The 25861-nt window shown below is 41.6% G+C and overlaps 2 protein-coding genes and 1 long non-coding RNA gene across 7 annotated transcripts; 2 read left to right on the plus strand and 1 right to left on the minus strand.

Moving 5' to 3' along the window:
* Positions 1–3053: 3053 nt before the first annotated feature.
* LOC120711608 (putative disease resistance protein RGA3) lies at positions 3054–9538 on the minus strand. The gene is made up of 3 exons (XM_039997199.1): positions 9123–9538; positions 5748–8243; positions 3054–3382 (listed from the first exon to the last, which is right to left on the minus strand). Exons 1-2 carry the CDS (start codon positions 9426–9428, stop codon positions 5760–5762), a joined length of 2790 nt encoding a protein of 929 aa, XP_039853133.1. The 5' UTR covers positions 9429–9538; the 3' UTR covers positions 3054–3382; positions 5748–5759.
* Positions 9539–15117: 5579 nt separating this feature from the next.
* LOC120713202 lies at positions 15118–15831 on the plus strand. The gene has a single exon (XM_039999207.1). It carries the CDS (start codon positions 15118–15120, stop codon positions 15829–15831), a length of 714 nt encoding a protein of 237 aa, XP_039855141.1.
* A 6356-nt stretch (positions 15832–22187) lies between these two features.
* LOC120711614 lies at positions 22188–25857 on the plus strand. Of its 5 annotated transcripts, none has more exons than XR_005690356.1 (6): positions 22188–23995; positions 24076–24397; positions 24688–24788; positions 24876–24941; positions 25107–25288; positions 25619–25857. It is a non-coding gene; the product is annotated as an uncharacterized LOC120711614 (long non-coding RNA). The 5 variants fall into 5 exon arrangements; XR_005690354.1 differs by having other exon boundaries at positions 22188–22371; positions 23222–23995; positions 24076–24788; XR_005690357.1 differs by having other exon boundaries at positions 24076–24788; positions 24861–24941.
* The last annotated feature ends 4 nt before the right edge of the window (positions 25858–25861 follow it).

Raw genomic sequence — 25861 nt, forward strand, 5'->3', positions numbered from 1 at the left:
ATAAAGACCACATCCCACAAAGAATAATGCCTCGGTCCCTCTCCAAACAATAGGAATCATCCAGGAGGTCCACTGTCCAAGTATATGGGCATAACTTTGGAAGCTTAATGCCTGTCACCTCTGTCAACCTCGTCCAAAAACGCCGAGCAAAAGTGCATTCAGTCAGGGCATAGAACGTGGTTTCCTCGCATGCGCCACAACTTTCGCACGTGCTCAGCAGCTCAATATGTCAGTAGCAAAGATTGGCTCTGGATGGTATGAAATCGTGCGCAACTCTCCACCAAAAGACTCTGATCTTCGGTGGAACCTTTGCCGCCCATAGCTTGCGCCAGAAAGGATTGTTATTCCCAGAAGAATGTGACGTTTGGCCATCTTTGAAATCCCGTTCCTGAGCCTCTTTTTCCGCCAGAGCATGGTATGCCGAGCGCACCGTGTACAGACCATGGCGTTCGCCCTCCCATGCCCAGAAATCATCTCGAGTCCTGCCCAACGAGTTCCATCGAATTGCCTGGGCATCTGCATGAATCATGTTCTGCTCCAGTACCTGCTTATTCCATGAGCTCCCTGAAGGCTCGATCAGGTCGCTCACAAGAGTTGTTGTCTTGTTGAGCCCCCTTCTCGCCGACAGATGGGGTTTCCTCCTGTTGCCCCTGGGATCCAGCGGTCATTCCAAATGTTAGTGGTTCTGCCATCACCAATTCGTTTAATCAGTCCCACTCCCAGAGCTTTTTTCCCAGCCAAAAATAGCACGCCATGTAAGTGACGAATTCCTCTTGTTCCTAGCTGCCAAAAAATCTCCGTGAGGGAAATACTTCCCTTTCAACACTCTCGCACAAAGGGAATTCTGATTGGTCATCAATCTCCAGCCTTGTTTTCCCAACATTGCAAGAAACTTTGATCAAATCGGTGGCGCAAGCGATCCCCACATACTCCTGAGCTGCTTCCTACTGTCACCTTCCACTTGCAAGAAAATTACTTCGGCTATATCTAACTACTGATGGAGTAGCAAGTTTGATCGCCGGGGTTTACACTGGAGGCGGTGGCCAGAACTCACACTTCCTAAGTGTCATGAAGGAATGGGTTTCAGCAGTCCCCCTATTGGGGCTGCCCCAATAAAGGGCTATTAAGGCTGCCCAACAATATTGGAGGAGGTATTGGGAGATATGCTTTAGCAGTCCCCAAAAAATTTATCCCCTTTATCTCCTGACTTGTAGGTCCCACGTGTCATATTTATCTTTTACCTCTCATGTCTCCCCCTCTCCTCTACCTCTCCCTTCGATCTCTAGGCTGCAGTGGTAACCGGAGGGCTTCGATACGGTTCAGCAACGATGAGCTTTCGGTGTGCCAGGTCGAGGTGGGGCACGGGCCCAAAGGCAGCGCACGGCGGGGCATACGATGTGCGGTGCCGAGGGCTCAAGGCGCGGCTGGGCGTGGGGTGGAGCGATGACCCGTGGTGCGGTGGGTCGAAGTCATAGCCTCATAGGGTGGGGTGGCGCGCGGCGGCTATCAGCCTATGGCTGGATGCGGCGGCGCACAAGGAAAGTTGGCGCGCGGCAACGTGAGGGGGCAGGATCGATGTGCTAGCAGTGGCAAGCCTGAGGTATCCCAATTTTTTTCAGAAGTCCCTATCACATCAAAAGGAATCTTACTATTTTATAGTATTAAATAAAATCTATTTATAAATGTTTTTTGACAGCTGAGTGCTTTTTTGCGAGACGAATCTAATGAGCCTAATTAATTCATAATTTGCTACAGTGATGCTATAGTAACCATTCGCTAATCATGAATTAAGATACCTCATTAGATTCGTCTCGCTGTTTAGCTCCAGGGTTCTGCAGTTAGTTTTATAATTAATATTTATTTAATACTTCTAAATACTAAAAAGTCCCTGGGACTTTTTTGAAGTCCCTATTCTAAAACACCCCCTGAGTGGTGCACAGGGTGGTTGGCCAATGGGGCCCACCATGAGGGGGGAAGGGGGGTTGCAAGTTGGGGGGTTGAGGTAACTATTGGGGCTTTTCTAATAATTTTGGGCTATTTGGAGTTTGAAAGGGAATTGTTGGAGTCTAAAACCCCAATATGGCAGGTTTAGGGGTATAGGGAGATGCTCTTATATTCTTGTAACATCGCGGATCTTTATGGTACTCTTCAAGGAAACAAAGCATAGATAATGCAAGAGGGGTTTGATTTTTTTTTGTCAAATCTTCTCAAAGTTAAATTAATTTTTTCCTTAGTGATTCGTATTCATTTCTCCTGATTTTGAGTTGCATTTTATACTATTTCATATGCTGTGCTCTTTTCTAAATTATTAGTATTATAATTCATTTGATGTTATTTGAAATTCTTGGATGTCGACATGTCATGGCTTTTCTTTTCCCATAAAGATGCAACCAAATAGTTAACATCATTTAGAACCTATACGTTGGTTATCGAAAGTAAAATTATGTAGTAATATATAACATTATACTTTTTAATGCACAAGGCACTTCTCAATCTGGAGACATATTTCTTTAATTTGTGGATTTGTGATCAAGCATAGAAATCTATCCGATGCAAGTGTTTTGCGCTCCATTAACCAGAATAACATGACACTCTTCCACAAGCTGTCAGAAGATTTACACGCATAACGTAGATAGTTTACTTATATGAGTTGTGTCAATATGGCTTTTTGACTCACGAATGTTTGTGGAGTCTACAACTATAGGATATCATCCCATACATGTAGCAGTTGATACATGAAAACACTCCCTAATTGATATACATCGCTGTGTTTTGCATCATTAAGATGGAGTCAAAAAGTCCATCTTTAAGATGTATTCCATACAGAAAAATTGGGCGAGTGGCTTATTGTATCAATCTTGCTAAACACTTGTGATTAATGATGACTAGTGACCATTAGTGGTTATTAGGGGTTTTAGTTACGCAGCTACAGCAGCAGCAATAACAATAATAATGATAATGTGTAGTTAGTGATTATTATTGGTAACCTATGCATTGATTAACTGTAATTATTAATGATTAGCATTTTGTACTAATTATCAGAGTATTGATAATTGCATAAAATATTTTTGAACAATAATTTAATTATATAATAATGTAATCATGTCTTCTAAGCAACTAAACATATTCTCGTATCATCAAATACATCTAATCAAACATATCCTTGGATTTGTCCCATACATCTACGCAAACAACTTATTTGTACCACCTCATTACAGATCATCCGGTCTATCTATCCAGGACAAAACAATCCCATTTAATTTAGTTCAAGTTGCCTCCAATGAGAATAGTAAGAACGACAAATTTAGAATAATCGATCCTGCCCACATCCGGCCTATCCAGGACAAACCAATCAGCAGCTCGATCTTCCCACTTCTTAATTCTGAAATCATAATAAAGGAATAGAATATTGGTATTGACGGACAAAAGCACTACAAAATGCAATTTTCTTGAGTTACATTTCGTACATTTACATGAAAGGGGTCAAGGAAAACATTAAACGATGCTGTGGATCAAATGCACTTTATATGATTATGCATTTTCTTACGATGGTTTATGATCTAACCAAATACAGGATTAGCATCATCCACTTTTTATAAGTTATATTTAGGAAAATGAATACTACATAAGCACATAGGTTTTCATATAATCACGTGACCCACATAGGTTCTTCAAACGGCTTGTTTACACTGTACAAATAAAAATAGAAAAAAAGGAATCTAGGTTATTTTATTACCAATAGTTGACTTAAAATTTCAAACCAGAGGATATGGCGGACCAAGTTAGTGACTTTTTGTACAAATGCTACAATGTTCATACTGAATTAGTGAATTGATGGAAGACATAATCCTGGTAGTATATACTTGTTAGTATTTTGCATCCGACGGTCCAAACCAGTTAGTACTAGTATTCTCCCTTACAGCTAACACTTGCTAGGATTTTGGAATAACTGAGGGTAACATTGGAAAAAAAAGCGGTAAGCAATTTAGATGGCCAAGTATCAGATTGATATTATATAATGATGTTATCATTTTAGATCAAAATGTTGTGTGTTATGCCAATTCCAAAAAAACCCTAGAAAATACTAGCAAGTATATATTACCAGTGTTGTTTAATGTAAATGTCCTCTCAAATTATGCAGTGGAACAAGTTCTATGATCTGAAAACAGCACGATATTAGATTGAACTATGTTTCAAATGGAGTTCTGATTAAAATAGGACTGCATCAAGGGTCAGCTTTGAACCCTTATCTATTTGCCTTGGTGATGGATGAGGTCACAAGAGGCATACAAGGGGATATCCCTTGGTGTATGCTTTTTGCGGATGATGTAGTGCTAGTTGATGAAAGTCGAGCAGGAGTACATAGGAAACTGGAGTTGTGGCAGGAGACCCTAGAGTAAAAAGGTTTTAAACCAAGCAGAACTAAAACTGAATATATGAGATGTGAGCGTTCGAGAAAAAATATATGAGATGTGACTTTGGCACTACTACACATGAGGAAGATGTCAGTTTGGAATGCCAAGTAGTGCCTAGGAAGGATACATTTCGATATTTGGGATCAATGCTACAACGAGATGGGGATATTGATGAGGATGTTAGCCATAGAATCAAAGCGGGGTGGATGAAGTGGCGCCAAGCATCAGGAATTTTATATGACAAGAGGGTACCATTGAAGCTAAAAGGCAAGTTTTATAGGATGGCGATTAGACCTGCAATGTTGTATGGTGCAGAATGTTGGCCTACACAAAAACGACATGTTCAGCAGATAAGTGTTGCGGAAATGCGTATGTTGCATTGGATTTGTGGTCATACAAGAAGGGATCGAGTCAGGAATGATGATATACGTGATAGGTTAGGGGTAGCACCAATTGAGGAAAAACTTATCCAACACCAGCTGAGATAGTTTGACATGTCCAGCGGAGGCCTCCGGAGGCACCGGTGCGTAGTGGAACGCTAAGGCGTGACAGTAATGTGAAGAGAGGCAGAGGAAGACCAAAATTGACATGGGAGGAGGAAATAAAAGGAGATTTGAAGGGATCAAATATATACCCAAAGATTCAGCCTTGGATAGGAGTGCTTGGAAAACAGCTATTCATGTGCCTGAACCCTGATTTGTGGTTCTTGTATGGTTTCAACTCTAGCCTACCCCAACTTGCTTGGGACTGAAAGGCTATGTTGTTGTTGTATGTTTCAAATGGACTGCGGACCTTGTATAAATCTTAAGGAATCAAGTCTTCAGGAAATATATCTACTAGCATACTCCCTCCGTCCCAGAATAACCGCACATATGCGGTTCAAATTTTTCCCCAAAATAAACATCAACATAGGGTGTCAGACCTAATCTATGCATGGAAGCAGCAGCTGGCAGCGGCAACTGACTGAGGAGTGTGAAGCACCTTGGAACCAGGGCTGGCGGCGTGGAACTCATCCTGACCACACATTTGCTGGGCTTGCTTATTTTATTTACAATATGCGCTGTTACTCTGATGGTCTGTCAAACCTGTATACTGGCAGCATAGGGGCAGCAAGGTAATTTGCCACCTCCATTAAGTTGTCACATTTGAACCTATAGGTGCGGTTATTGTGGGACAGAGGGAGTACAAATTTTGATTCATTATCATCGCTTTAAATCAATGTAACGTCCAGTACTCCAGTTATTGTTCCGTGAAGTAGAAAAGTATATGAGAATGACGGGCTATGTAATAGGTAGAAAATTTCCTGAGGTAATTTACTGAAGAAATACTTACAGATAGTTGATTTCAGATGGAACCAGGTGGAAACTGAGGGCATCCATGGACAACATAGTGCTTCAGTTGATCTGGAGATGGCAAACCCTCTAAGAAAGCTAGTGCTTTGCAGTTGCTGATGCTTAATTTAGTCAGTGCTTTGCAGGAATGAAGCCTTATGGATTTTAAAGCTGAACACTTGGATATTTCAATTTCACTTAACTCGAGTTCATCTTCCTCAGAGGACTGGGAATCTGTATCTGTATTTGCACTGCCACAACCAAAGTCAATCCCGACATCTTTCAGAGAGGGCATATCAACTAAGGAGAGTGTCTTCAAGGATGGCATCTTTTCAAACGGTGGTAGGGTCTGCATTGCTGCGCAGTTTTGGAGATGGAGGTTTTCTAAATTGCTGAGCGAAAAATTTTCTCGTAACCATGATGGAGTAGCACCAGCATAATTGAGGACACAAAGATGGTCAAGGTAATAATGTGGTTCAAGAACTTCCATTATTTCTTTCTGAATAGCAGGACTTATGCTTGAAGTTGCCCATGATAGTGAAAGTTTACGCAGATGCTTTTTGTCTTTAATCCTTGCTCGACATGCCTCTTGCTTTGTGGCATTCTCAAGATCCAAAATACTAAGTGACCCTCTGATTTCATTTAAATTTTCCAGCTGTGAAATTTCAAAGCCATTCTCTTGTCGAACCCGAAATTCTTTCAGTTCTTGTAGAAACTTAAGTTGACCAACTCGATATATATTTGAGTACAATGATCCTGACCCTGGAACAAACAGACAGCGTAGGTTGACAAGATTACTCATACCCTTTGGCAAGTTATCCAGACCTCTCCAATGTCTGACATCTAGTACCTGTAGGTGGTAGAGCTTACATATTGCATCAGGCAAAGGTTTATGCAAGTCAGAATCAAATTTCAGTTCTAAATAGCGAAGATGGATGAACTTTTTGACACTGGATAGCAAAATTTCAGCATTGAAGGGCATCGCTGATATCTTAAGTACCCGGATATAACGCAATTGATCCAGAATCTTCACAAATTTTGTTGAGAAGTTCTCATCATACACACCTACCAGCATTAAACTCTCCAAGCTTGTCAGGATAACATTATTCTGAATTTGATCTAGCTTTTCTTCAAAAGTTATACTACGTTCTATGTTCTGTTCATTATAAACCAACTCAGTCCAGATGCCAACATGACGAACAGATGGGAAGACTTTTTGAAGATCTGAGCCATCAACTGTAAGGCATTCATGTAGTGAGACTTCTCGTGCTACATCATGTATCAGATCATGTACAACAAAGCAGTGTTCATCTTTCTGAAAAAAGCTCCGGTCAACCAAATCATCAAAACTGTCACTTCCTGCATCTTCCAGTTTCCTTCTTTCGTCCATGACAAAGCCAAGTGCAATCCACATCCGTATCAACTGATCTTTATCAAATTTGTAACCCTTTGGAAACAAAGCACAATATGAGAAGAGCAGCTGAAGGTGATAAGATAAGTGATTGTAACTGAGCATTAGTGCTGGCACAATGCCATCTATCCCATTTTCTAACTTCCACTCATCACTATCCAAAATTTTTCTCCAGTGAATCTCATCAATATTTCTTCTCAAAAGTGTGCCCACACTTTTAGCTGCTAATGGATTTCCTTTCAGCTTGGTGACTATTTCCTTTGCAATTCTCATCAGCTTTTTTTGGCCTCGATAATTCTCATCACCAAATATGCATTGTTTGAAGAAACGCCAAAATACATCTTCCTTCATACCACCCAAGTTGACATGTGCCTCTTTTTTGCTTGTTATGATGGCAACAGACAACTTCCGAGTTGTCACTAGAATTGCATTACCTTTAACTTGCATACATCTAAGTGGAGCTAATAGCTTGTCCCAGCGACCCTCACTCTCTTCCCACATGTCATCCAAAACAAGTAGAAATCTTTTGGTCAAATATTTCTTGATACAACGTTGAAGCACAGTAAGGTTTTTAGTGTTCTTATATTCGCAGTCGGGTATTTGTTCCAGAATCCCTTGAGTGAGCTTGGCTTCATCAAAGTTGGCAGACACATAGATCCAAATCAGGATGTCAAATTTACCTTTTACCTGAGGGTCATGGTACACTAACCGAGCAAGTGTTGTCTTCCCAATACCTCCATCACCAACTATGGGAAGAACAAAAAGCTCTTGATCACTTGATGCATGGCGACAAATTAGGTCCACAATCTCATTCTTCTCTTCTCTTGAGAACACCTTAGCTTCAGTGAAGTTCTCTACGGCCTCACGGGTGTCTGTGCTTGCGTTTTGAGTCGACCAGTTGATTCCATCAAGTTTCTCTAGCAGTAGAGCGTTGTGAACATCCTCAGAAATCTTATGCAGATTATCCACAGCGTCTTTTATATGTGGTATGTCAGATTTATTGATTTTCAGCTTCGGTTGTCCAACTTGAGTGATAGATTTCACGGATGCCAATAGTTTGCTGCTCTTCTGGTTCGTCGTTTTAACCTGTTCATAGTAAATATAGAGCGCAAGAGTCAAAGGTCACTTCTTGGTATCAATATACACTTACACAAATCAATGAAATAATTTTAACATGCTAGAGGCGGGGTCATAATGAGAATCTAAAAAAAATTATATAAGAAAAAAATGGAAATTAAAATTTCACAGAGCACAAAAGAAATGTTAAGGACACTAATGTTTCAGGGCACATGGAAATTGTTCCAACTATTATGGATGTGCTGTGTGTGCCAAACCGGAAGTGATTTCATTGTTGCACTTGATACTGCAATCGCACTTGTTTTGTGCAAGTAGCAGATGCCGAAAAATTTGGCTTTTTGGCCCTGTTTAGTTCTTTACATGTAAACGCAAAAAAGCCGTAAACGCATTAAAGTGAAACGGTATCTTGCTAATTTAAAGTACTAAATGAAGTCTATTTACAAAATTTTTTGCATGGCTGGGCTGTAAATCGCGAGACGATTCTAATGAGCCTACTTAATCCATGATTTGCAACAGTGATGCTACAGTAACCATCCGCTAATTATTGATTAAACATGGATTAATTAGCATCATTAGATTCGTCTCGCGATTTACAACACATCTATGCAAAAAGTTTTGCAAATAGACTTCATTTAATACTTCAAATGCCCTATTTATATCTTTACACATTTTTGCAAAACGAACTAAACACACCCTTAGCTTTTTCATTCCCTAGTTTCCGACTTGGTTTGAGGTCTAAGGGGTCGTTTGGATACCACTAATCCACACCAATACATGTGGATTAGGGTGGAAAATGAACTAATTTCCAAGTCAATCCCTCCCAATCCATGTGGATTGGGGGCGGCGGAGGAGGTTGGAGGCAGATCTGAAATAAGAAATTGAGAAGACCTTTTCCTTGATCTCGTAGTACTCGAGCTCGTCGAGGTACTTGGCCAGGTCGGCGGCCAGGCGCTGCATTTGATTGATCTGCACCACCAACTGCTGGTTCCTGATCCTGATTCCGGCGGCGGCCCCGGCGGGCACGGCACCGAGGACGAGGTTGGCGCGGCGCAGCGCGTCACTGAGGTGCGCGACTTCCTTCTCGAGGCCCTCGGAGCTGAGCAGCGCGTTGATGGCGGCGCTGGAGAGGCGGTCGAGCAGCTTGTTCACCACCCATGTCGCCGCCGCGGACGCGAGGCTGATGGGGTCGAACATTTCCGACGATACGAAGGTCAATGCCGCACCGCGTCGAGGGAGGTCTAGATGACTGGCAGTCTGCTACCAGCCGAGCAAGCGAGGCAAATACCGCGCCGAGCTATGTGTCTGATTGCCGGTCACCGGTCGGTTCAGGCCTTAAGCATCTCCATCCGCAGCAGTTTGTCAAATCGATCGAGTTGTCATCTTTGATTTTTTAGTAAAAATATTAAAAATACTTCTCCAATAATTTGTCAAAAGACTTTGCAATTTTTGACAACTTGGGAAAAACCAGCCTCCAGCGCGTAAATATACGCGCGCGACGTGCGGTTGGCATCGTGGTTTCTAGTCAGGTGGGAGGGTGAAAAAAGAAATAAATAACAGAGAAGGGTTCCTGATTTAAATTTTCAAAAGATGGAATGACATAAATATAATTTTGTTTCTCTCTCAGGGTTTCTGATGTAAGTTAGATCTGGATTTGGCAAGTGAATTTTGCCAAACTGTTGGAGATAAGCTCTTTTTTTACTTGGCATATCTTTTTAGAAGTTGGCAAAACACAAGATATGCCAAATAAAATATGGCAAACTCTTGGTGATGCTCTTAGAGTAGCGCTAGTGTCTCAACCATCTTTTTAATCAGTTATTTCATTCAGTTTTAATAGATATGTTTCAAAAACTTAAATATTCAAAATTGATAGATATATTTATTATTGATATGGGCTGTGGCAATAAATAGAACTAGTAACAAGGAGTTTCTAGTTAAAACATTGGAGGACCAACAAAAAGTCTGTGTTGCATTGATTAGATTGCTAAACACACTTGGTGTCCTTGGTCATTGTGCCATATAAAAATATATGTATCAAAATTAGATGGAAAGGAGTAGGAATTAGAAGTATTAAATATTAGCTAATTATAAAACTAATTGCGAAAGAGACGAATACATTAAAACTAATTAATCTATGATTAGCTCATATGATGCTATAGTAAACATGTGCTAATCTTAGGCCCTGTTTAGTTTGCGAAAATTTTTGGGTTTTGACACTATAGCACTTTCGTTGTTATTTGGCAATTAATATCCAATTATGGACTAATTAGGCTTAAAAGATTCATCTCATGCTAATCAGTTAGACTGTGTAATTAGTTATTTTTTTCAATTACATTTAGTGCTCCATGCATGTGTCTAAAAATTCGATGTGACGGATACTGCAGAATTTTTTTTGGAAACTAAACAAGGCCTTAGATTAACTAGACTTAATAGATTCGTCTTGCCAATTAGCCACAGTTTATGTAATTAGTTTTATAATTAGCTTATTTAATTATTCTAATTAGCATTCAATTATCCGATGTGACTCAAGCTAAAGCGTGTGTTTAGTTCTTTTGGTGTAAAATTTTTGAAGTATACAGACACACATTTGAAGTATTAAATATAGACTAACAAACAAAACAAATTATAGATTTTGCCTGTAAACTGCGAGACGAATTCATTAAGCCAAGTAATCCGTCATTAGCAAATATTTACTGTAGCATCACATTGTCAAATCATGGCACAATTAGACTTAAAAGATTCATCTGGCAATTTACACAATAATTGTGCAATTAGTTTTTTTCACATTTAATATTTTATGCATGTGTCCAAATATTCGATGTAATATTTTTAACTAAAAATTTTTGAGGTCTAGACAAGACCAGGCCCAAGGATCAAACACGTGGAAGAGGTGGAGTGTTGAGTACGATTGGGGTACCAGAAGGACACAATTTGCTATGTTCTGCCGGCAATCAGCTACAGTATTTTTCTCACACATCAAATCTCACAGTAAATCAGCAACAGTTAAGCCTAGCAGAACAGAGTAAATTCGATTTCTTAAAAGCTACCACCCTCCTCGCACCCTCGCAATTGGCGTGCCCGCTCGGCCTTCGCGCCGCGCTACGTCGCCTCCAGAAACACGAGAGCGCTGCGTCAGAGATTCCCTTGAATTCTGAAATGATTGCACTGTCTCGGCCATTGGCATGGCTGCTCCCCACTCTTCTCCCTCGCTCGCTCTGGAAAGACAGCGTCAGCACGATAAAAAAATAAAAAAAGATTTTTTTTATTGGTACCATTACAATTCTTTAGCTTTGAAGAACTACTATTACTATTCATCTATTTTGAAGAATACCATTATAATTCTTCATTTGTCACAGGAACACCACGGAATATGTATCAGACGGTCGCGGGCCCATCTGCAGGCGTATGGGGCGGCTCTGTATTTTCGTATGACTGGTTTTGCCCTCGGCGCCCAAGAGGATAAGTTCATGGGGACTCTGTCTTCCTCCTCACCCTCCCTCTCTCGTCTACATGCGCCTCCGTGTGGTCCCCACCCAAACCCTAGCCAACGGCGGCGACTCAGCTCTGGCGACGACCCCAGCTTCGGTGGCGGCAGAGAGAAGCACCCATCCCAAGCGCGCTGCGATGCACCCCGTGGACCGCAATGGGTGATCCGCAGGCGCGCGTTCCGTTCGTGTTGGACATGGCGGGCGATGAGGGCGACGGCGGGTATGGATCCTGTACCTCCTTTATTTCCCTAGTGATTTCTTTGGAGCTTGCGACCACTAGGTTTGCTTTGGATTTCGCTAGTGATTGTTTCAATTTGGGGATTCTTCTTTCTTCTTGATAGGGTTTCATTGTTCTCACTTGAGATTAAAGTTGAAGGATTCAGTTCCACAGACAATAATGGTAGGAAAGTATACACAAAGGGACACTTGATTAAGTGGGATGTTGAAGTAGGTTCATTTTCTTTCGATATGCTGTTAACAAGCCTGCGCAACGAGTTTCAGTGGTCGAGTAGCCAATCTCCTGGTGTATGGTTCTATGACAAAAGGATGGGTGAAGATATGAAGCTAGAAAATGATTTTCATATGCATGATTTGTTTAAAATGTATAAGGACCAGATGCACTGTGAAATTATTGTTGGGGTTTTTGACAGTTGCAATAGAGGTGCTGATGATTTAATTTTGACGATTTAGAGCCAATTTGTGCCATTCCACCCGATGAAAACCCTGAAAATAATAACCTAACTTTGCCATCTGGTTCTGAAAATCATGCTGCCGAGCCTAATGACCCTGAGCCTGAGCCTGAGCTTGAGCCTGATAGGGAGTTTGACATGTTTGACAATGCCGAGAAGTACATTGGTATTGATGATGAGGCTCTATTCATGCATGTACCATCTGCATAGGCAGCTAACAATGTTGAATCAATGCAGGCACCTCTAACAATGCAGAATTTTCTTCTTTTCATGATGCTGATGAATTTGATGGGGTTGTTGATGCTGAAGGAGATATTCCTCCTAAGGCAAAGGTAAATGATGCAGATCCAGAGAAGCTTCATGTTATCCATGACCCAGAAAACCCCAAGATAGAGGTGGGCAAAAGGTTTCCTGATATTATTGCATTTAGGAAGGCAGTGAGGCATTATGTAGTTGTCACAGGGTTTGAATTATCAAAAGTCATCACAGACCCGATAAGGTTCATTGCCAGGTGTAAAGCTAATGGATGTCCTTGGCGCATACATGCTTCAAGGATCTCTCATGGCAAGGCAATAGAGGTGAGATGGCAGCACTTATGCTTCTGTTCTCTACTTTTCCTACCATAAATTACTGATACAGTTTTTGCTTGTTTGCAGATCAAAGTTTTGCCTGCAAAGCACAATTGTCCTACTACTAAACTGAGAGAAGGGAAAATGGCTACACAAGGTTAGTGTGCAAATAGGTTAGGGGATTGGCTGAAGAGAAATCCAACTAAAGGTCCAATGGATTGTAAGGACAAATTAGAGGGGGACTATGGTATCAAGATAAAGTACTTAAAAGCATGGTCTGGCATGAAGGTAGTACTAGAGCAGATCCATGAAAAGTATGATGAGCGTTTTTAGCTTCTTTTCAACTGGAAAGCTCAAATTGAACAATCTTCACCTGGCAGTATAGTACTTGATGAGGAGTAGGCCCGATCTTTCGAGAGGTAGAGGTAAATTCGATTGGTGGAGTGTGTGACGTTGGCGATCCAGCTTCTAATCAGCACGATTTGAAGTCAAACAACCATTACACCACTGCTCTGTTAGTTATCAACTAAGCACAACTTGATTGACCTCGCCAAGAAGGTTTTTATTTCCTGCAAGCGAATCGAAGGACACAAGCAAGAAGATGTAAACACGCAATCTGATATTGCAAATATGGATGAAGCGAATCAAAATAGGGGTTCAAGAACTCGATTCCAAAGGACTAATCGACACAGTGGATGAGATCAAGAACGGGGCCCCTGGATCATTGTAAAAGGACTTGTCGCCACAGTTACAACGAATCAATCTCTGTTTCTCGAAGGAAAACATAAGAAATAAACAAAACACGAGTCTAAACGGCGGCGACTACTGAGTTTAAAGGAGAAAGGGGCATCCTAGGGTTGGGGCGACCAGGGAGGGCGCCCACAACTTGGAGTTAAGGCCCGACACGATACAAAGCCTGAAAAGGCCCAAACAGGTGTCGCAGCACCTTTCTGTGGTCACACAGAATGATCCACGATGCTTCTGAGTTGGTGCCAGAACCAAAAGAAGCGTCTCATCGTCACGATTCCAAGACATCCAAGATCACCTCATTCTGACTCTGTATGAAGGAGATATCGCCGAAACCGTGCAGGGGTGTTGGCTAAATCCGAGATGAACGTGAAGACCGAGTTGGAGTCGACTTGTAACTTGGAGATGAGGCCAGTTCGTGCATGTCCAGCATGGCGATGTCCTCATCATCCTCCCCTTCTTGAATTGGAGTCGTCCTTGACTCCATCCCAGCATCAAATTCCTGCAAAAGGTTAGTGACAACAAGATGCAAAACATGTTGCATAGGATCATTGTTAATAAAACACATATCCCAACAAAGCATAGTATAACAAGGTGCATCAGGGTTATCGCATAATGCAGTAGCAGCAGATGTAGTAGCAATGTAAATACCATCCTTCAATTTAATGCCATTAGTGTGAGCATCACTAGAGTCATTACTAGGAGGTGTTTCCTTATCATTTGCAGCGAACTCATTAAAATGTTTCCTAATATCAGCTGGGGATAAAGGAAGCAAAGTAATCTTTTTGTTCTTATACATGAAAGTGTATGTATTAGTTCTACCATGGTTTGTAACATCATTATCAAATTCCCATGGTCGTCCTAACAACAATGAAGATGATTGCATAGGTACAACATCAAAATCAGCATAGTCATGATAAGAAGCAACCGAAAAGTGTATGTGTGCTGATTTAGTTACCTTAGTCTTACCACTAGAGTTGAATCATTCAAGATAGTAAGGTTGAAGAATAGAACGAGTGGGCAAACCAAACCTCTTGATCAAATCTGAACTCACCAAGTTGATGCAACTCCCGCTATCAATTATGGTTAGAACACGGCAATCCTTTACTTGGAGAAACATATGGAACAAATTCTTGCGTTGGATTTTCTCCTCATCCTCATGTTCCGCTTTAGAAATCAGCACACGCTGCACAAGAAGACTAGGAAGGTCCTTTGTCGCAGCCACAGAATCAATTGCCTCACCCTCGTCCTCCGAATCTGCAACAAAGTTAGCTCCAAGAACCAATTCATTCTCAACATCGCTAGCACTTATATATCCATTACCATCAGGTGCAGCGATGAAAGATCGAGTATTTGGACAATTCTTCATGACATGTCACATTCTCTTGCCGCGATGGCACACGATAACTCATCAGTACAGATAGAGTTAGAGAGGGTTCAGAAGAAGCAAAGGTTTAGGAGGATTTTTGTAGCTCTTAAACCACGTATTGATGGATTCCTAGAGGGATGCAGACCATTTATAGGTGTTGATGCATCAAATTTGTATGGCAAGTACAGAGGACAGTTGGCATCTGCAACTGGTGTAGATGGGCACAATTGGCTGTATCACATTGCATATGCAATTTTTGACAATGAGAATGAGGACAACTTGGTTTGGTTCATGGAACAGCTGCACAGAGCCATTGTAGATGTTCCTAACCTAGTTATTTGTACAGATGCTTGTAAAGGTTTGGAGACAACAGGAGCTGTATTCCCACATGCTGAAAATAGGGAATGCATGAGACACTTGTACCAGAATTTTATGAAGCAGTTTACAGGTGATGTTTTCACTGATCACCTGTATCCAGCTGCTAGGAATTACACAACTGGAATGTTCCAGTGGCACATGAAGAAAATATACATTGCACCTAACACAATTGAGCATCTAGAGACACGCAACAATAGAATATGGTACAGATGTGGGTTCTTTGAAAACAACAAGTGTGATTACTTGACCAATAATGTGTCAGAGAGTTTCAATGCTCAAGTGAAGAAGTTCAAAGGGTTGCTGTTGCATGAGCTAGTCGACAAGCTGAGGGAGCTCATAATGGAAAAGAGAGGTACTTGAGAAAGAAATTGTCTAGGCAGTGGCCTGAAGGAATTCTACCTAATGTCATGAAAGAATTGAATCTAACTAGCAACCAGCTCAAGGTCATAAAAGTTACAGTGAGTGATGATTACATAGCTGAAGTCACCCTTTTGGACCAATGGAACAATAAAAAAAAGGCATACAGTAGACCTGCAGAATCACAAATGTTCTTGCAGGGAGTGGCAAGTTACTGGAAAGCCATGTAGACATGCTTTGGCCTGGATATTGTCTAATAGAGGTATAAAAATTGAAGACTATGTCCACAAGTACTACTCAGTGGCTAGGTTTAAGAAAGCTTATGAAGAAAGAACTGAAGGAATACCAGATAGGACACAGTGGCTTGAAGTGAATCTTGGTTTCAAAGTGCATCCACCACTATTGGATAGAGGACCAGGAAGGCCAAAGGTGCAAAGGATTAGAGGCTGTCTAGAAAAAAGGGCCACAAAGAAAAAGGTTAAATGCAGCAGATGTCATGCACTAGGCCATTTTGCTAAAACTTGCAAAGATGCAAAAGTTGGTGCAGATGGTGAAAGAGGGATAAACAGGAACAAAAGGTAATATTTTTTGGCACAAAATGCATGAAATTTATGCATCAGTTACTTCATGTCCACTAACCATAATTGTTTACACTATACTTGTAGAAAGAAGTCCACTCAAGATGATGCTAGCCCCTCACATGTGAAGAAACCAAAGACCTAGAAGAAAAAGAAGGGTACCCCCCAAAAAAAGAAGACCCCTGCAATGAAGAGACAAAAGAGGGCAGAGGCAAACCCAGCTCCCACTGTTGTCACCAGCATCAGAAAACTAGTATTTGAAGGGTAGTCTGCTTGAGAGTGTAATGTTATGCCATGCTTTTGGGACAAGAACTTGTAAGGTTATGCCATGCTTTTGGGCACAAAAACTTGTAATGTGTCGCCTGATGCCTTTGGCAACATGAATTTGTAATATTTATGATTTGGGTACTAGAATTATTGTTGTGATTTGGCTACTAAAATTTCTATGAAATATTTGTGATCTGGGTACTAGAAATGGTTGTGGCTAAATTCTGTTAAGTTTGTCATAATCCTGTGATCTGTGTACTGCAATTTTGTTGGTTTCCATTTACACAGAATAGACAAAGATACTGCCAAAATGCTACCAAAACATAGCTCAAATTACCCAAACATATGCTGCTGAAATTACAACATATATTGCATATAAACATAGCTCCAATTACAACCAAAGATAACATGAAGCTGCGCTGCACTCTAAGCTAACACAGCTACATAGGTCCCCAGCTACATTACAAGCAACTTCATTTCTTCCACAACAAGACAACAACTAAAATTGCTACAAAGACGACAAAAACAACAGCATTGCTCACCACAATTGACCTACTACGCTTCCTACACTCATCCATCAGTTCTTTCATTTCATTCCTCAGCTTGCCAATCTCCAATTTGATATCACCCAGTTGCATCTTCAAATCAAGAGCCACAATCTTCAACTCGCCACTAACCTGTTGCATTTCTTGAGCACCATTATCAGAAGCCTGCCCGACCACTTGAATGTGCCCAGAACCACAAGAACTGTCCAATAGATGTGGTTTATTATCGCACAAATACAGCTCATAAGCTGCCTCAAACCAGAATTTACCACACTTGTTTCGAGCACCAGTAGTAGATGTTGTCATTCTTGCTCCTGTACTTAACAACAAGCTCCTGGCATTCAGGGCAATTGATGAGAGGGAGAGCCCTTCCCTGATGTGAAGAGCTTGAACCCGAGGCGGCCATGACCAAGGTTTAGGCGAAGGCGACGTCGACGTCGGCGGCGGAGGTGGAGGCGGGGGCGGAGTTGGCGTCGACGGTCAAGGTGGCAGCGAAGTCGGAGGTAGCGTACACGGCGGAGGCGGTGTCGACGGTGGGGCGGAGGCTTGGGATGGGTGCTTCTCTTTGCCGCCGTTGGAGCTGGAGTCGCCGCCGGAGCTGGAGTCGCCGCCGTTGGTTAGGGTTTGGGTGGGGAGCACACAGAGGCGCAAGTAGACGAGAGAGGGAGGGTGAGGAGGAAGACAGACTCCCCATGAACTTATCCTCTTGGGCGCCGAGGGCAAAACCGGCCATACAAAAATACAGAGCCGCCCCATACGCCTGCAGATGGGCCCGCGACCATCTGATACGTATTCCGTGGTGTTCCTGTGACAAATGAAGAATTGTAATGGTATTCTTCAAAATAGATGAATAGTAATGGTACTTCTCCAAAGCTCAAGAATTGTAATGGTACCAATCCAAAAAACCCAAAAAAAAAGCAGCGGCGATAGGTCAAGCGGAGGAAGATGCCGGCTTTGACACCTAGGCCTTACATGCCCCTCCTCCACCAGCGCCCCGCACCCCGGCAACCCCCGGCGACGTGGACCGAGCGAGCAGCGGGGAGAAACAGCGGCGGAGGGGATGGGGACGCTGCGGCACCCTCCGCGAAGATGGCAAGTAGGGAGGGGGAGGTAGAGGAGGTGCTGCTACCCCGGCAGCCGCAGTTCCCGCTTGCGACACTGGCCGGCGTTCGGGACGTTGTATAACAATTTTGACCGTTAATTATGGTGTCAAATTAAATCAGTTTATAAAACTAACTCCAGAACCTCTGCGCTAGGAATACTGAAGAATCTAATGATGTCTTTGACCGCGTAATTAGAGGATGATTACTGTAATATCACTGTAGCCAATCATCGATTAATTACCGTCATTAAATTCGTCGCAAAAAGTTGCACTCATTCCTGAAAAAGTTTTGCAAATAGACTTCATTCTGAATTTCATGCATCGAAGATTCTTTTCTCGACTTGCGTGCACTAAGGAACAGTGACAAAGAACCAAACAAAGCCATGTCACCCGTGCAGTTGGGCGGCGGCGCTCGTCGATGCAAAGGTAGAGGCTTCAGCGTTGGGGGTGGGTCGTCGAGGACGCATACTGGGATCCTTCGTTCAGTTTGTGACTCCTTTTGCACTTGCATCTCCATTGGCATTCTTGGATTCATTACTTTTGGGCCTTGCCATGCAGGTTCAAGTCCTTAAACTTTGCCATGTTATTTTTGTCTTGGGCACAATAGAAAACTCATCCATTTATCCGCAGCTTTTGGAATCCTTGTTGCATAAAGACCAGTAGATCACTTTAATAGTTTATTTTATATCCTTATAATGTACACATATGTGAATATTTAATTCCACATGAATTGTATTTCGTTGACAACCATTTTGCTATGCATGATACTGCTCGGATGCATTCTGAAGTCTTGTTGCCTAATTTGTATGTCAAGGTAAAAATATGATTATTATACTGCTTAGATCATATATTCATATCTGTTCAGCAGTTATGCCATTCTAGCTTTATCTCCAGCTCCAAAGAAGCATCTTTGTGCTCCTTCTGATAAGATTGTGACCTTTAACTACTCCTTTCGTTCCAAAATGTAGGTCGTTTTGACTTTTTTATATTCATATATTTTGCTACGTATCTAGACATATATTATATCTAGGTGCATAGTAAATACTATGAATCTAAAAAAGTCAAAACGATCTACATTTCGAAACGGAGGGAGTACAGGTGTATAATCAGGAGCATGAAGAGAAGGTGAACCTTTTGAGGAAACAGGATGTGAAGGGTGTGGATTACTCGAAGATGGAGAGGAAGGAGATTGAGAGCTTGGAATTAATCTTATGTTTGGAGCAGCTTAAATCCAGCTTATGGCCAAAATAAGATGCTTATAAAGATAGATTTTGTGTACACATATTTATAAGAGTGTGAGTGTGCGTACGTTGTGAGTGTTTGAGTTGTACTATATAATTAAAAAAAATCATGAGACTCAAACAAAAAGAAGGAAAGAATGGGACATGAATAAAAAAGAAAAGAAAAAACATGATAGAGTTTGCGTACTTGTATTCGTAAGGGTGTGAGTGTGCGTACGTTGTGAGTATCTGAGTTATACTGTATAATTGAAAAAAGGAAATGCTTGCGCTCAGCCAACATACGCAACGAAGACCACATAGCGATCTCTCGTATTGTGACACCCCGGCTCAGGGCTTAATACGATTAATAGGATACTCATACTAACAAGTTGTAACTTCTTTTTCGGAAGCCGGTCTCCAAAGAACTCCGAGGTTAAGCGTGCTTCGCCCGGAACATTTTGGGAATGGGTGACCGACCGGAAAGTTCTTCCCGGATGCGCAACCTCGGAGCAATTTGGGGATGGGTGACCGACCGGAAAGTTCTTCCTAGGTGCGCACGAGTGAGGACAAAGTGTGCAGAAAATACTTGCGTTGGTCTATGAGGGCAGTCTATGTCCTAGAAAACTGCTAGATGTAAGCGGGCCCGGCCTCGAGGAGGCGGGATGTTACAGAATGGTATCAGAGCCGACTCTCGCGGTTTCACAGGCTCGTACGGGTATAAGTGTGCGGGCATGAGCACGGGCGCGTGGGGGCGTAGATGCCACCGGCATGTGGACATGCGCGTGGTGGGTCAGCGCGCAGGCATCTGGGATGCGCCGTTGGCACTGGACGCACGGATATAGCACAGAGACCATTGGCACTGGACGCACGGACGTGGCACTCGGACCGTTGGCACTGGACGTAGGAGACGTGGCCAAAAGAGAACGTTCCTTGCTTGGAATTGACCGACGAGAACGTCAGTCTCTTGATGGAGTGTGTATGTGACACCACGGCCCAGTGATTAATAGAATTAATAAGATAATCATACTAACAAGTTGCAACTTTTTTTATAGAAGCCGGTCTCCAAAGAATCCCGAAGTTAAGCGTGTTTGGCCCGAAGCAATTTGGAGATGAGTGACCGACCGAGAAATTCTTTCCGCCTCTTGCATTTAGCACCGCTCATCTTTGGACTCTTCATTCGTGCTGCTCCTCGTCATGCTTGAGCGGATCAGCCCCGATCAGCAGGGGCACTTTCTCAGGGGGGGAGCCCGCTCCTTGTTGAGCTCAAGCAGAGCGGACAGAAGTTGATGGCTCCGGTGGAGCCTCGCTCGACGGAGGTGAGCGCGGTGATGCCGGAGGACCCGCCCAACGACGACAAGTGCAGGAGCATGTCGAGGTTCGATGGTGGTTCCTCATGGTGCAGCTCGACCAGGTGGGCGTCGCGACACGGCGTTAGCATGCGGTGTACTCCAGATCCAAGGAAAGCTAACCAAGCATCGACGTACGCTCATCCATGTGACCATGTTAGCATGAGTCGCTGAGATGATTGCCGCCATGGGTTCCAACATGGCCGCGATGCCTCCATGGTGGCGGCGGAGACGACGCGGGTGCTAGAGTCGGCCATGGGCGGCGGCGCCCATGTCCGCCGAGCGAGGGATACAGAGAAGGGGGGATTTGGGGTTCGCTAATTTTTTTTTATTGAATGGTTGATTTAGAAATGCTGAAATATGTTGTTTTGTTATGTTTTACTTGATGATTCGAGACGTTGCAAATGTTTCAATTTATTTTCATCGTAATTTTTCATAAAACTACAATAACGATGCAATTCAGAATATTTTATCAAATATTCTAATGTTAGATTCTTCTTTTTTTGCGAGGTTTCAGTATGTTGCACAAGATACTTTCACATATTGCAGTCGTTAGTTTGGAATGTTTTAATGCAACATATAATTTTGTATGACAAAATTGATTGTAGCAAGCAACATGATGCATAGACGCACATGTTGCGGCGGGTTTTTGCACTTCTCGTCGTCGGATGGTTGAGAAGAATTTTAGTACACTTTAGCATGTTGCTAGCATGTTGCAATTATTATTATTTCTTGGTGCTGGTAGTGTTTTTCTCATATTGCATATTCTATTTTTTCATGTTGCACTTAAAATAATGGAACGAATTTTAAGACACCGTCCGTCCGACGGGCGCAAGTAAGACCGAATCTTTTTTCCCATGGGACTTGAACGATGGGACTCGAATCTCTACGAGGTGCTTTATATCACACCCCATAAATTCCGTAAACGTAAAAAAAAACATCACATTGAATGTTTCGACACATGTATGGAGTACTAAATAAAGTCTATTTACAAATTTTTTTCATAGATGGGCTGTAAATCGCGAGAAGAATCTAATGAGCCTACTTAATTCATGTTTTGCAACAGTGATGCTACAGTAATCATCAGCTAACTATTAATTAATTATGGATTAATTAGCATCATTAGATTCGTCTCGCGATTTACAATTCATCTGTGCAAAAAGTTTTGTAAATAGACTTCATTTAGTACTTCAAAAAGTAAGATTCCAATGAAAAAAAATTTGCGCCAAAACTAAACACAGGCTATAAAGAACGATTGGGAGTCCCATCTTTGGTCAAAACGTCTTTCGTCCTTCCCGTCTTCGGTTCACCCCACGATCTCCGCGATCTGCGGCGCAGGCGCAGCCCGCCGATCCCAGTCCCGCTTCCCACGATTCGCAACTGAGGCGGCTGCGCCCATTCCGCTCCCCACGATCCGCACGACTGCGCCGATCCCAGGTTCCGCTCCCCACGATCCGCACGACTACGGCACATTCGTCAAATGCGGTGAGCTTCTCCTCACTCCGCAGTTGCTCGCCACCCCCGCATTCCTCCCTGGCAACGAGACGTCTACCACACGCGGAGCGTTGCCGACCTCCGTCCCATTGACGACATCCCCTCCGCGAGGCGAATCCCTCCTCTAATTTTTGCTTGTTGATGATCGAATCCATGATGTAAACTTTGCATCACACTATGGGATTGAAGTGTGATCAAGAATGCTGTAATGATGCGAATTATGTGCTTTGCCAGGCACTATGCATATTGATTTATGTTTGCCTCCTCCTTAATTAAGCCAACGGCAACAGCAAGGTGCAAGAGCACACACTACTAATTTATGTTTGCCTCCTCATGGGCCATGTAGAGTGCCGCACATCAGGTGCTCCCTCAGGCATTATCATCCTTTCACTGGTGGACAGTGAGGGATTCTAGGTTTGTAATGCCAAATTATCTTGTTGCTGGACATTATCTTCTATGCCTACAAGGTGCTCAACCAAATGCCTGTGCCGGCTCATGGCCCCGTGAATACTCACTTCTTTCCAAACATATCCTATTTTAATAATTTAAGGGGTGTTCTTTACTGAACCATAGAGTTAGCCGTGTTATTATTATTCAATAAATCTAAAGATACACAGAACAAAATGAGTACGAGTTTTTAATCTGTCGATAAGTTCAATGTTATTTTGTTTGCTTGGACAAAATTAATGTTGTCTTCAGATCTATTTGTGAATGTTTCATTATGGCCATGGTTATAGTTTTTGGGAGTGATTTCTTGGTCAGTTCAATTCTCGTTGCCTATTGTTTCCTTCATATTTTGACATCTATCATTTATCTGTGCATATTTTTTATACCATGCCAGGATGCCAACATATATATTCGGAAATGAAGCAAAACAAAGGTATGAAAGCTTATTTGTTCTTTCAGCTTTAACTTCTACAGCAAACCATACCTTTGCTTGGGTAGGCATCTGCTTTAACTTGGTGCTTATGAAAGGAAGTAATGTTCTATTTGACACCTTTCTTTGGCCTAGAGTGATGCAATAAGAACCAAACATTGACTAGAGGTTATGTTACTGCATCTGAGGGTGAAATTCAGGCAACAGTGCTGCCTGCTATTTATTTCGATGTTTAGTATCAAAGCAATGTTTTCAATACCTCAGCATTTAAGTTCTCTGTTCGTTTCTTTGCTTATTACAACAACAAGATATATAAGGTTTGAAGGTCCCATATGATGATATGACATGCCAATCTGTTCATTCTGCATTGTATCATGTATGCATCACAAGTTATATGAACGTTCCTTTTGTAACTTGTTATTCCTTCTTGCAACATATTAAAATGAATAAAACATTTGATTCCCATATATTAATTCCTTAGCAAATAAAGAAAAAAAATTGAATGCTCAAAAACATTGCAGAGTTCAGCTGACAATGTCTAAATTTTGAGACAAACATTCAGATTTTACTCGAAGCCTAGGAGCACACCAGTTGAGCCTTTACATGAATCTGTTGGATTGAGACTTCAGAAATGGGGTGGACTTTGCCATTGCTAGGTAGGTGATGCTGGAAGACAACACATTTGTTTTGCTGGTTGTGCAGCTAATACATGTCTGAATCCATTGAGGCATTGAGATGGTGTGTTCTTTTCTTTTGATTTGTTCAGAGTTATGTCTTAATTATGGAACAATATAATACTGACACCATTTTTCTTGCAGTTTTCTATATTGACAAAATGCGTTGATATCTTCTGAATATCACATAAGAGACAATGTCCCAATTGATTAGCAGGAGTTATGATCCTGAAATACAGAGTTAACATTGAGCATGATGGTGTTCTTTGACTGCACTTGGCCCATGAGAACCAAAGCTTTTTCTGTAGCTGATGAAATCAAGAAGAGCCACTTGCAGCTTTTCTCTTGATAGATATTGTCAACTCTATCGTGGTGAAAACTACATCTTATTAAACCAGAGGCAACTGGGTAATGTTGTCCATCCATTTAAACAATTAGAAACTTATGGAAAAGTTCTTCAACTGAGGTATGGTAGTATCGAATTTTTCTGACTCGAATTTTCTTATTTTTCTTTAGAAAATACTCCCAACAAATATAGTCTGAGTTCACTGGATATATTGTTTGATGCTGACTTTTCTGTGAGCTATAGTTGTTTTTTTATCACATATACTCAAAAGAAGTCATTATGAATTTAGTGTATGGCAATGGTCATTACTGCTTTTATGATAAAAATTTGCCAATTTATTGTTTCGCATATATTTCCTGTCTCCCTCTCCAATTGATTGTACACAGTATGATAATCGGCCAATAAATTAGTGTATGGGGCTTGATGTCTGCCAATACATTGAAGATGAGGTCTATGGGTATCGGCTGATGCTAGGGGCAGGTCAAGTTCTTCCACATCGACACTGAAGCAAGTATATTTCCTGATCCATTATGTTCCCATTTCAGCTACAGCATTTGATATGAAATGCTAACATGATGCTTAGCGATTTCTATACTAGGGCACGATAGAAATGAAAGAGAAGCAGAGGACAAGGGAACAGAGAGGGAGAGAGACACTGTCTATGGTAATGAACCATATTCAACCTTTATTAGTTGTGTCATTAATTTTCTATGATTGCTTTATTTTTTTGGTGATTAGAAATTACTTCCCCATTAGAAGTAGTGATATGAGGATGACTACAATGTAGTATTTCCCTCACTCTGACTTTTTCTGCTGCTTCCTTTTGCAGACATCTTAAGAACCACCAAGTCTGCAATTATTACACCATCCGAGTGAATTTTATACCTAGAAGTGATTGACATTTCCTGTCATTGACCTCCTAATATTGCTATCTTTCTGCAGTATTTGTATCAAACAAAGACAAGGTGTTAATATGTCTTACTCTAAATGTATTCAAACAAAGACAAGAAGGTATTTTGTTTTTCAGTTTCTATCCTCTCTTTTCAGTGCAGCCTGTCAGCACATGTAAAAGCTGTTTAAAAGAAACAGTTGGCTGTACCTATTAGAATTACAAAATAAAGTTCAATAGAAACCTGATTTTGATGTTCAGAAATTTCATTCAATAAGAACTCTCGATTAATTGCCTGTGAAAATTATTAGTACTGGAGCAACGAAACGAGATAAATCTTGTGAGGCCATATCACTATACATTTTCATAATTCTGTCATCTAGAAGCTATCATTTTTTAAAGTAAGATTGTCGGTGATTGCTTGCACCTCTGATGCGGCACCTTACTTACAGATCAGCTAGGACCAAGTTGCCATCACCGAAGAGCACACCTCCTTGCTTGATCCATCAGATGTTGTATATAATAGCCTTCATTAGCTCAGCTCAGCTCTTTTGATAATATGTGAAGATTGATTCAAATATTCATTGTACATTTGCAATCTGTCATTTGTGATGTGAGTGGTGAAATTAATACTTTTCAAATTTTATCACTATATTTGAATTCAATTTTGCATAAGTTTTACGAAGTTGAATAAC

This window comes from Panicum virgatum, chromosome 6K, assembly GCF_016808335.1.
Source record: "Panicum virgatum strain AP13 chromosome 6K, P.virgatum_v5, whole genome shotgun sequence".
In the NCBI taxonomy this organism is placed as follows: Eukaryota; Viridiplantae; Streptophyta; class Magnoliopsida; order Poales; family Poaceae; genus Panicum; species Panicum virgatum.